The sequence below is a fragment of the Pungitius pungitius genome, chromosome 1, assembly GCF_949316345.1.
Source record: "Pungitius pungitius chromosome 1, fPunPun2.1, whole genome shotgun sequence".
NCBI lineage: Eukaryota > Metazoa > Chordata > Actinopteri > Perciformes > Gasterosteidae > Pungitius > Pungitius pungitius.
The window spans coordinates 22,247,644-22,259,699 of NC_084900.1; the positions used below are offsets into that span (position 1 = coordinate 22,247,644).

The window sequence follows — 12,056 nt, forward strand, 5'->3', positions numbered from 1 at the left end:
CTGCTAGCTGTGCTGCACCTGCGCACCTCAGTATTTAAACCCTGCTCTTGTTCTTATACCACTACTCACTGTAGTGTATCGGCACAACAGCTGTTTCATCAAAAAATGACGGTGGAATGTGCTGTTGAAAAGGTTCTAGACATCCCGTATCTTTATCTCAAAATATTTGGAAGTAGTTCCTATTAAAGACAAAGATGATGGTGTCTTTCTGTCATACGGTGCTGTTTTGTTTTGGTGATTGTAAATACAAATGTTAATAAATCTTTCTCGTAGAGCATTTAGAAACACTTTTTATGAGATAATGGGGACAAATGATATGGATTTTAAGTTCAAACACATACCACTGTCATCATCCATGATGAATATAATAATTAAGACTATGAAGATGGATAATTTGACAGTAGAGCGGCTGCAGCCTGCGTCCTCTTTACAAGCACACCAAAAAATAATATTTTGTTTGTGTTTCCTGTCATTTTGAAATGCTTCTCAAGTTAAAGCTGTGACGCTTTCATAAGGTGGATGAAATGTTCCACGGGAGGCTTTATTTTCGTCCACGCCGAGTCGGCCCCTGCTGACTCTTATCTGCGGTAATAGAATCCCTCTCTGACAGACGAGCGCTAATCCCTCCAGCTCCACTGCACCAACACTGTCTGCTTCTATCCAGACGGGCACCATTAGCCAGCAGCAGGTCCTGTTTTCAGCGTAACCTGGATGTACAGGCAGCCCTCAACGGGTGGCGTACGGGTTTAAATAGCAAGTTCAAGAAAAGCTTTGATTAAGTTGTTGTAACACAGAGAATCAGTCAGAGGACTTCCTGAGCCTCCTTAATATGTTTCCTTTAAGGCTGTATAGCTAAGGTTGAAGTCAGGGCTATGATTTGACTTAAGGCCCGCCAATAAATAAGAATATAAAACCATGTACAGAGACGTGATACAAAAGTAAATGGGGGGGGGGACCGGGGTCTACATGTGGGCCGGGTTCAGGCAAGATATCTAACAACGAGAAGAACAAGACGACCTCTGCCGCTGTGCAGGAAAGCAAGCTCGGGTTTCTGGGAAAAGCTCTCATGTCCTGCCAGTCCAAGCACGAGGGCCAGGCCAGTGATGCTGTGTGGGCGAGAAACAGCTGCTTTTCCCATAGCGCACGCAGCGGGGCCACGTTTCACGCCCCGGGGAGAGGGGCTGTTACTGTCCATAACCCAGCACAGCTGGATCGGACCCAGCCAAATGTGTCGGCTCGACCTTGATTTGTGGTGACAAATGGGATGACAGCTCGGCGCTTTCTGCAAAAAACATTTCTTAAACACAAGTATTGACAAATCCATCCACTCATTGTGACACGTTCTTAAGGTGCCACCTGTTGATCTGCTTACTACTCAGGCACGTTTCAGCTTTTGCTTCTGATCGTCCTCTTTCTTTCTAAATCGAATAAGAGAACATTGGTGGCAGGAAAGCCTCCAGCTGCTGGCCGGGTTTTTCCCTTGGAGCGTGAACGGTTGACTTACACTGGAGGACCGGCGTTGCTAGGGGACGCGCTTTCTACTTTGGTGCTCCAGCTGGTGGTAGAGCTCCCCTAACTTAACGAGCTTTCAGAATGCAAAGCAACATTAACGCACTGACATGGACACTCATGGAGGGGATTTCCTTTTTGTTAAACATGAGCTTGACTTACTCTGGATGCTCGGGCTGTATGGATCCTCGATCCTGATGGATGGATCCAACACTCTGTAGATGACCTAGACCAGGGCACACATTATTACACACATATTACATATTTGAGGGACTTGTCACAACAATAAAAGGAGCTGCAGCATGAGTCCGAGTCTGACTTTTACTCATTCTGTGAGAAAAGTATTCTTGACCAAAGACGGGAGAAGACGTGAGAATTAATCGCACAGGAACAAAATGTGTTACTTCTAAAAGGCCTGGAAAGTTTAGATCCCAAATATTAAAACCGCTTATTCCACCTAATCTGCAATGACACAACTTCAACAAGTCTGTATTTTATTCACAAAAGTAGAATAGCTCTAATTCTTTATCTCAAACCACGCTCTTCAATCAGTCGCTCACCTCTCCCTCCGTGGACGGTTCGATGTCGGAGTAGCGCGACTCACAGAGGACGTCGTTAATGTTACGTGAAGGACCCTGGGATACTCCGGGGAAGGTAGTGGCGCAGTCGTGGGAAAAGTAGCGGTAGGTCTGCCAGGTGCGACCGAAATCTGCGGAGCGCTCAATCAACATGGCCGCCGGGCGGAAGGTCTGCGAGAGAAGAGCGCCGTCGAGGAAAAATTAAATAAATGAAATAAATGCTCCAAGGTACTACGGTTGCAAAACTCCTTTTTTGAGGGAAAACCCCTCCCACAGCTCTCATCTTACCTTGAAGGTCATGATCAGGTGAGTGAAATGAAACTCTGCTTCCAGATCCAGCTGGACGAAGACGTCCGACTTTCCTGGGAGAAGAAAAGCGACAGAGAGAAGGAGGTTTACAAACTTCTTCCATCACAGCTGGCTGACTGACACTTAGGTTGTATTCATAATTAATCAACCGCTTTCCCTCTCACAGTGAATAATGGCTGGGGGCAGCAAGGGAAGTAGCGCCCGGGCTTCTGGCTCGGGGAATGGCATCTGCAGGGGAAAAGGCAGCCAGTGCTGGCAGGAGAGATGCAGAGAGCATGTCGGAAAGGCCCACGCACAGCCAGGAGGAATTTCACCTTTCCGATACCAATACATGTTCTACATCTCGACACTGAAGATCACTTCACAGCTGCATACTCATGTACTCAACTCAAAATGTACCCGTACTGACATATTGTGACCTCATTTATGTCTTTGTACCCCGTGTGTGTGGCTCTCCCAAGAAATCCAAACTTACGTGTTCATAATGCTAAGTTTGCGGGGCAGGGTTTCAGTTTTTGATGACTTGATTGAGTATTTTTGTGTCTAGAAAAATCTTTGTAGTGAGAACAGAGGTGTCGACACTGCCTTTTTAACACACAACTGGCAGACGATGACAGTGCCCATCCATAGTCAACCTAGGATGAAAAGAAAGAGGAAGAGGAGTGTGACTCAGCTTAAGAGCGGAAAATCCAAAGGGTGAGTAAGTTTGTTGTCAATTTGTAATGGAAACACACTCATACTGCCACAGAATGGCCTCATTTATTCCAATCAATACGTGCACACAACAAGACATCTGTTATCCATATCAACCGTGGACATGCCACAAAGATGCCATGGAAGAGCAGTAGCAACCAGGGGTAAAAATAGCGAGCACACTTCCTGTCCCCCTTCTTCTTCTGTTTCTCCGCTCTATTCTGGGTCTGCCGCTGCTGTCATCAACAGCCCTCCGTTGCGGCGATGCGGATCACACGCATGGAGGAAACAAAGCTCTGCACGGAGCTTCGCAGTCTCCCCCTGAGTGTGGAATACGCCCCCACATTTCGCTGTACATTTCTCCTCTCCCTGTTTCTCCCTCTCTGTCTGTTGAGATGCCAGGGCAAGGCCAACTCTGTTATTGAGCTGTGTGTGTGTGTGCGAGAGAGTGTGAGTGTGAATGACAGGAGCAATACTGCTTTAAAGATGACCCCTAGCTACCAGTTTCTTACTGCAAGTGGTGTCGGCACACTTTTAGCATCTTATTCCATTTCCAGTTCTTCTCCACTTGACAAAATAATCATTGATTTTTCCAAATATCCACTATTTCATTTATTTTAATATGCCTTCATTTTCATTTCACTGCAACATGCTCCGTCTGCACCTGAGTAATGCCTACATGAACTTAATGAGCATCATATTAAATATGTTCATTCAATAATATTTTACTTATACAACTGCCCTTTTCTTGTCAATAACCTCTACAGTATTAGTTAATGGATTATTATCCATTGATATAGCTTCTATTTGCAAGCGAGGGGTCAACAATAACTATCTCCAATCCTCACCATTCTCCGACTGCCACCAGGACTTCTTGCGGTGGGGTTTGAAGGCGGCGATGACGTTCTCTATCCGGTGGTTGATGGTGTTGTACACCGGGTTGTACGGCCGCCTGGAGTCACAGTCAAAACACTTCTTCTCATCCTGCGGGGCGGGACCAGAAAAGTTCAATGACAAGGAGAAACCCAGGGCCATGGACCGGTGTCACACACACACACGCGCGCGCGCGTTGACCTGCAGATGACTGACGATGCAGTAGGGCTCTTTTCTCCTCATCCCGCATGTGGACGAGGCCTTCAGGTTCTTCTCCCGGCCGACCAGCAAGTCCCCCGTTGCTGGGTAACAGCTGCCCTGGGCACAGCCGTGGCTGTGGTCGGGCTCCTGGCCAACAACGGCGGCCAGGACTAGAGGGAGGGAAACAGGACACAGATTACAATTAACAGGAAATAAGAGCCCCCACTCAACAGGCCTGTGTTGGCAAATCAGTACACTTCTATCGGTCGTTGAAAAAAAAGAATATCAACTGCAGAGTCCAGGATGGGAGGCTTTCAATCCTAAATTGTATTTTTAGGTTATCTACTAGTTATAGATTAGCATTAGGGTGGGGAGGGAGGTGTCAAGGGGCTGGAAGACTACAGACTTCCGCATGGTGTAGCTATTCACATCTACTCGATAATCAAAAAAGAATTGCAGAAAGCAGGGAAAGCTGTAGTTTCTGGGGTCATGATGAGGCACATTATGGTAATCCTATTGGTCATAGCTCTTGGGGGGGAAACCACCTTGTGTAGAAGGTCATGAGATACGCAGGGCTCATTGAGCTGGAACCCCCCCCCCCCCCTACCTCCTCCCGTGACTAGACAGCTACTGCTTGATCAAGAGGCGATTCAATGTTGAGACAACATGCAGTGGGAGGGGGATTATCTGCAGGCATCCCTGCAGGTTAACAAGAGGCCCACGGCTACAAGGCCAAATATGAGAACCAGCCGATGCAGGTCGTACAAAGGTCAACTAGGACCAAGACAAAGAGTGAATGTGTCACGGTTTGGGTTTGTTTCGGTTTTATTTAGTAGTTTCCTACCTCTTGTGTCCCTAGGTTAACTTCACTTCCTGCCTTTTCCTGTCATCCATGATTGTTTCCACCTGTGTTCAATCACCTGCACCTCCCCAGTGTATTTAAGCCCTTGTGTCCCTGGTCGCGTCATTGAATGTCGTCGTGAATGCATGTTGCATGAATACCCTGCCTGAGTGGTTTTGGTTTTTCTCCTTGGTGGTTTTGGATATATTTATTATTTAAGTTTCATTTGAACTCTGCATCTGAGTCCTCCTTCCTGCCACGCACCCCGTCGATGTGACAGCATGATCAGTGACTCATAGAGGTCGTCGGTGATACAGCACTGGAGCCTCGGTGGCTCTGAATAGCTGTGCTGTGTGTGGGAGTTCAAATAAACCTTTTATAAACTGTCATGACCACCAGCAGCAGGCGCCACACATTCCACAGCACATCTCTACGTGGCGGGGAAGCTGTGGTCTGTATGGAGAGGGGAGTGGAGAGTAGACCAAGGGGTCAATCTATGGCCCGTCCACAACAGGTGTTTCTAATACTCTCTTTAACACGGACGCCGACTGCAAAGAATGGCAACATGTGACTTGTCTTCAAAACGCTCCTACGCGGGAGGTGCAATTCCACAAGCTTTGGACAGTAGGGTTTAAATACACACTACCCAGCAGGTGAGACCATGAACACGGCCATAGCCAATAAAGTGATGTTCGATTTTAAACACGGCTGTAGGCATTCACACCTGGGAACTACAGCACTAAACACCCAGCATCACTTGAGCCCTTCGGAGCTCTGTGCTACAGCAGCTACAGGGACAGTGAAAACACTTATGATCATGCACTTCATTCGCTTTTCTGGGGAAGACATTATTATTGCATTAAGCAAACTCAATATCCTTTCTCACTTGTAACCTCCTCAGAGAACTTCAGAGAAAGGATGTTCACGTGGTTCACGACCAGCAGGCTTTCCCTGTAACTCTCATTTACTCATATTTGTATCTATTACTGCCTGAGCCTCATCTGAATATTTGAATGACATATTTCATCTAATCTTTAGCATTTAAGTGGAGAGCAGAGTCTTCCTTTTAATCCAAAGACATTTAATCCCGAATTTCTCCCAAAACTGTGACTACCTGTGTGAATCTTATATGAATGGTAGTTATATATATGGGCAGGTATACCTTGTATGTCGTCTGTGTAAGAATGTGTGTGTGTATGTGAATGATGACGCGTAGTGTAGATTAGAATGACTCTGAGTGGAAAAGAAAAGAGATATACAAGTACAGTCCATTTACCATTTTGATTGGGAGTGCTACTTCAGAGGTTAAAGCATGAATAATTAAAGCAACATCTTAGTAGTACTATTCCTCTTCCTCAGTGTTTTTGCATCTAAACTACCCGATGGAATAATCCCTAGAATACTAAAATAATCCATATTTTCAGCTCTAGACACAGGTTGTGATTACAGCCTGACTCTGCTGTAGATAGGAAGCCTGCTGGGAACAGTGCAGAGGAGGATTTCACATGGACACACACACACACACACACACACACACACACACACACACACACACACAGGCTCTGGAGGAAATCTGTGTTTGCCTGGCATCTGGAAAAAGTCTCAGGTTGGTGCCAGCCAAGTGAGCAACCAGCATATTGTAGGTCACAAGGACGGGCCTACGCTACGCCCCCTGCATGCACCTGGCTCCGTCAGACTGACGCTCTAGTTTCCCACTGAATGTCAGCATCGAGTCGGTGCCTGACGGCCTCACAAAAGACGCCTATTAGAGGATTTGTTTAGGTATCAGGTGGTGACCCGAGCGCCTTCCCGTTTATCATCATCATCGAGGATACTGACTGACCTAAAGGCCCGTGGGGGCGAACGAACAGACCTGAGGTCGTTCCCTTATCCTTTGTCTAACTCTTGGGAGCAAGGAAGAGAGAGTGAAAACACAACTGCAGCGGGTCGAACACGTGACGGAGGGACACAGTGCAGAGGCTTTGTGCAGAGAGTACGAGAGCCATCCAGACACAACCTGATATCTATTCTGGAAACTTTTGGCACGCACTTAAAGAACTGTCTGTCTGAGAGAGAGAGAGAGAGAGAGAGAGAGAGAGAGAAAGAGCAGGGGGGCGGAGTGAAGCACACGTCTGATGTATAATCACAGGTTTCCTGTCGTCTTTTATTTTTGTGTTTCCGTCTGTAATAATCTACGCGGCCTTAACAGGACCCAGAGGGACTCCAACAGCTGACGGGGATCAGGCCGCTGCAGCCTTGACGTAAACCAGGGATGGAGTGAGAGATAACTGGATCCATCCCTCGGCAGACAGTCAGTGAGCAAAGATATACTGCTCAGGTTGTCAAACTATATCGAGCTGTAACTCAGCGAAACTGTGTTTTTGAATCCATCATTGTTTCCTTTTGTTACAAGGTGAGGATGAATGAGGGCAATGTTGGCTCCTACTCAACCGTGAGGAAATAGAGAGTCTTGGACAGATGTTGTTTGCCTCTGAAAAGTGAAAGGTTATTATTGTAGCTCTGAGCGGTTGTTGAGGAGACGTCAGTTTCTTCCATTCTTTGTCCCTCGGTAGCCATAAATGGAGAAGCAGGGAGGAATGCAGGCCGACAGCTGAGAGAAGACGAGGGTTCTGTGCTGGTGCGGCTGCTGGTGTGTGTGTGTGTGGGGGGGGGGGGATCTCAGCTCATGTTCAACCAGGCATTAGCCTGCAGCAGGCCATACTCTGCACCATATTGTGCCACATTCGGCTTGTTTGGCCAGATGCAGCAACGCACTGGGTGAGATTTTAGTCGGATTTTAGCATGTTCATGGAATCTGACTGTAAGCCAACAGGTTTTTCCCACAAAGCAATGCTTTAACTGTGAGAGGCAGAGATACAGAGCTGGAGCAGTCTGCAGGGCATCCAGGCCTCAGTGCCACGAATGAACTACAACCCCCGCCCCTGCCTCGCCAGGTGAGCTCTGATTTTTTTCCTGGCTTTCATGCCTTCCTTTGATTTCCTCTCTCCCCTCGACCAGTCAGTAGACAGTGCACGAGTGGCCTCGAGGGACCTACACAAAGCTCTTTAAAGGTTCCACTGTTGCCATCATGTGACAAGTCCCTGTCTTCTAATATACGACGTATATTACTACGTGATGCACCGAAAGAAAACTTTGATGGGATCATAGAGGATTTTTATTTCCAAAAAGAACCAGTTTCGTTTTGATTTGCACGTTTGTTATATCTTGTTAATCTTCCGACAGGTTATTCATGTTTTTTTTTTTTTTTACAAATGGGTGTAGAAACATAATCAAGTGCAGACACCAAGAACAAAAAGTCGCAGGTGGCATGAACCAATCTCAGAACGGCATGTAGCGGCATGGACCCGCCTCCTTACCATTTGCATATCCCATGTAAATGACTATGTTTAAGACCATGGGTCTTTATTGATGACTTAAGTTAAGTAATTTATCTTTTTGTTCGGCAATTTCCTTCGTGGCTAAATGCAAGGCTTTACAAATAAAGATAAAGGGATTCTGTATTTGCTCATATAGCCAGAAAATTTGTGTTTTGGATACGACTCGTACTACTACATTTTCCAACATGGCTCGAGGCTTCAGTGGCAAAACATAGTTGTTAAAGATATTCATTTTCATGGGATTCACATATGGATGAGGAGGCAGGTCCATGCCGCTATATGCCGTTTTGAGATCTGAACATGCCACCTGCCACTTGTTGATCTTGGCATCACTCATGCTTCTATACCAGGCCAACTTGCTTTCTCTTAGCTAACCACCAGGAGGCCACACCTCTAGGTACAAGAAGAAGTCGGATTACATAGAGGTCTATAAGAAAATGGCTCTACTCTCAATTAATACCCCTCAACCCCTTCTAAACAGATTAAAAAGCTAGAGTTTCAAGCCCTCTTCAATAGATGTCAATGTTCATTTGGTAAATGGTGGTCCATTTAGAGCGTCGGGGGCAGGTTTACCTTGTAATTGACAGGTCGCTACTCACTGAATGTTTTGATTACGTTTGTGTTGATCCCACATTATGCTGCGGCCTTCCAATTCTCAATGTGGCATCAATGTGACAAATTCCACTGGGACCGGGTGGGGAGACACAGTTTGCTGTCACATCTACCAACGTACACAATGAAGGAAACCAAGAAGCACAAACAATAAAGCACACACGGGCGCTGTGCTTACACACACACACACACACACACATTTTGTCTGACAGGATGGGGGTTCAAAGTTGAAAAGAGGATTAAAATGACAGCAGGGTCAGAGCTAATATCAGTCGGCCTGTGGCGGTGCACATGGTTTGAAGACAGGCAATGAGCTGCATACCTCACCACGGGTCTGTCTAACACTCAGCGCCAGGCAGCTACTTTAAAACTCGGGTCAATAGACTTTTCCACTCCCTTGAGCTAATTAGTTTACATTCTCCCCTCTGCGTCTCTGTGCGCTCTTTGCTCTTCACTTAGCTGATAGATGGTCGACTCCCACGGCCGAGCATCCAGCTGTTCTCCTCCCTCCTCGCCTCTTTATTATTCTCCCATCTCTCTTCTCTGATTACTGCCCATGCCAACTCCCCCCTCTCTGCCCTGCTGTTCACCTTCCTTCCAGTGCACAGGGCCATGCTTATGAAAAAACAAATTGCTGAACTTCATGTGTTATTTAATACAATGATGCCCACAATAGTGTGTGGAAGGTGGGGAAAAGGCTCCAGACTTACAGCTGGATGGGAACAACGTAAAAAAAACAATTACAAACAATTACACATTGTTAATTGGGAGATGACTAAACTCATTTCAGAGAGAGGTTTTATTCCTGGTGTGCTGGCCCGAACCACTGGTGGCTTGGTTAGAAGTTCAAAATGTGTACCGAAAACACAGAGGTTCTGTCACTGTTTCTTTTATCAACTGATAACTTGAAAAAAGGCAAAAATAGACTACGTCATTTCTTTCTAAGAACCTGATCAGACATATGACCCGTTTCAAAACACAGCAACCTGTCAAAGAAATCTCACCTCTGCGCTATAATCTACCCTCTGGCTGCATGCAACGTCTGAAATGATTCTATAGATAACTTGCTCCTGTTTCCAGTCGATCGTGTTCTGACATGAGCTTTGAATCGTCCCCAGCTGTTCTGTCACTGACTGCCTGTCTGTCTGGGCTTCATAGAGTGTGACCAGACGCTGACCATCACACAGCTGCTTAGATTAACAAGCCCCGGCACTGAAAGACAGCTGCTCCCACTGGAGGAAACAGTCCCATTCCGGAGACGTCTGGATCCCTCCATGTTGGACGGGAAACAGGGACTATCATCAGCAACAGGTGGACAGTGCAGAGAGAGAGAGAGAGGGAGGGGCTGGATGGAAACTCTGAACGCACGCCAAGCCCATCCACCGCCCGTCCCTTGTTCCCACGTGGTTGCATTTACTGCTGAATTACCATCATTCTGATAGACATCAATGTGAAACTGTGTGACCCTGGGGAAATGTCCAATTAGTGTCAGAGAGGCGCGCGTTTGTATGCTCATGCACAAGTTTGGGGAAAGCGGTGCAGGAGTGCGCAGCAGCACACAGAACCGGACCTGACCCAAACCAACGTATCGTCCTCAGCCACTGGCCACCGGAGATGGAAGCCCACACAGGGCCAGCAGCGGTCGCTGCAGGTTGGGTTGGTGATGGGTGAGATGTGTATGTGTGTGTGTGTTTGTGAGCAAAGTGCTCCTTGTAGGTGCTAATCACTACTTCTGATGAAGGAAGTCTGGCTCCACTTAAACCAATAGCACACAAGTCTTTAGTGTGTGTGTTGTAGACCTGTTGGGGTCTTATGCTAATCTGGCTAATGACCGGGTGCCTGGGTTTTCTCCAAATAAGTGCACTTTTGGTTCTTCAGCACGCCCTCATGTTAACCTATGAGCAGAACAGCCGGGTCATTTCCTGTATGGGAGACAGGAGGGGTGACCTTGGCGTGGCCAAAGGCGAAGGCCGCATACTCTGGGTGTAATTTAGCACACACGGGGGAGAGCTGCATGTGTGTGAAGTTATTTTTTTTATTTGAACCGACGATGACCCTTTGTGAGGAGCCCGGGGAAAAGAGAGTGGGAGAAAACTACTCTGCTTCAAGATCTCTCCTGCTTCTCTTCATGTTCAGTATGTGAGGAGCTGTGGGTGACATGAATATTTATGCTGCTTAATTCAAACCATGATGTGACCATTATTTCCCCACCTGCCAGTGGTCTGTGACCCTCTGGCTTCCTGTATGTGTTTCTTTCTCTCTTCTCAGGTAAAAAGTCATTCCCATGTCACCATCACTCAAATACAGGAGACCTGGGGAACAGCTGGCCTTTGTGTACAAGGTAGTACTAGCCTATTGTGTTTATGTGTATGTGTGTGTGTGTGTGTAATTACAGGGCTACGTGACACCCTAACACATTGTGGCTAGAGGCATCTTCTTCATCTTCCACGACAACACACGGGATATAACACTGACACTAACAATCACATTAACCGGGTACGACCTCTATTATCTTCCCCTTTTGTCTCGGTCTTCCTTTCTCTCCGCCTGCCTTCTATCCATCCATCCATCCATCCATCCATCTTTCCTTCCTTCCTTCATTCCTTTCTTCCTCCCTTCCTCCCTTCCTTCCTCCCTTCCCTCCTGACGTGCTGCAGTAACACACTGTGGTTGCTGCTATTAGATAATTAGAAGGGTCTGAGAGTGTGTTCTATCAAGCTGCACAACACCACCTGTTACTAGATGTGGCAATAAAAGAATCACACAAAAGATGTCCGAGGTAAAGAGTGTGCACACGTTACACGTTACATGGAGACCATTCTATCTGTATTCCATCAAGCCACTGTCTCTCAAACAGGAACAAACTCTGGACAATGCAAACATTTCTTTCTGAATTCTTCAAATTGAACATTAAAATACATTGTGGCAGATGTAAAGGCACCAGGTGTGACAGACAAAGCGCAGCTAAATGGAACTCAGCCAATCACGTTTCTCTGTTTTGAGCTGTGTTTTATCTGTGGACATGAGGACATAGCTAATGCA

At 46.6% G+C, this 12,056-nt stretch overlaps 1 protein-coding gene across 3 annotated transcripts in view; it reads right to left on the reverse strand.

The window, feature by feature from the left end:
* lamb2 (laminin, beta 2 (laminin S)) overlaps nt 1-12,056 on the reverse strand; it is a 36,389-nt gene that overhangs the window by 20,892 nt on the left and 3,441 nt on the right. For 2 of the 3 annotated variants that reach the window (XM_062563195.1, XM_037478446.2), the window contains exons 3-7: nt 4,164-4,333; nt 3,938-4,073; nt 2,376-2,449; nt 2,070-2,258; nt 1,672-1,735 (exon numbers count right to left, since the gene is read on the reverse strand). In XM_062563195.1, the coding sequence (XP_062419179.1) occupies nt 1,672-1,735; nt 2,070-2,258; nt 2,376-2,449; nt 3,938-4,073; nt 4,164-4,333 (633 nt within the window). Of the gene's footprint in view, nt 1-1,671; nt 1,736-2,069; nt 2,259-2,375; nt 2,450-2,560; nt 2,595-3,937; nt 4,074-4,163; nt 4,334-12,056 lie in introns of those variants that run through there. The other variant, XM_062563198.1, reaches the window with a different exon arrangement.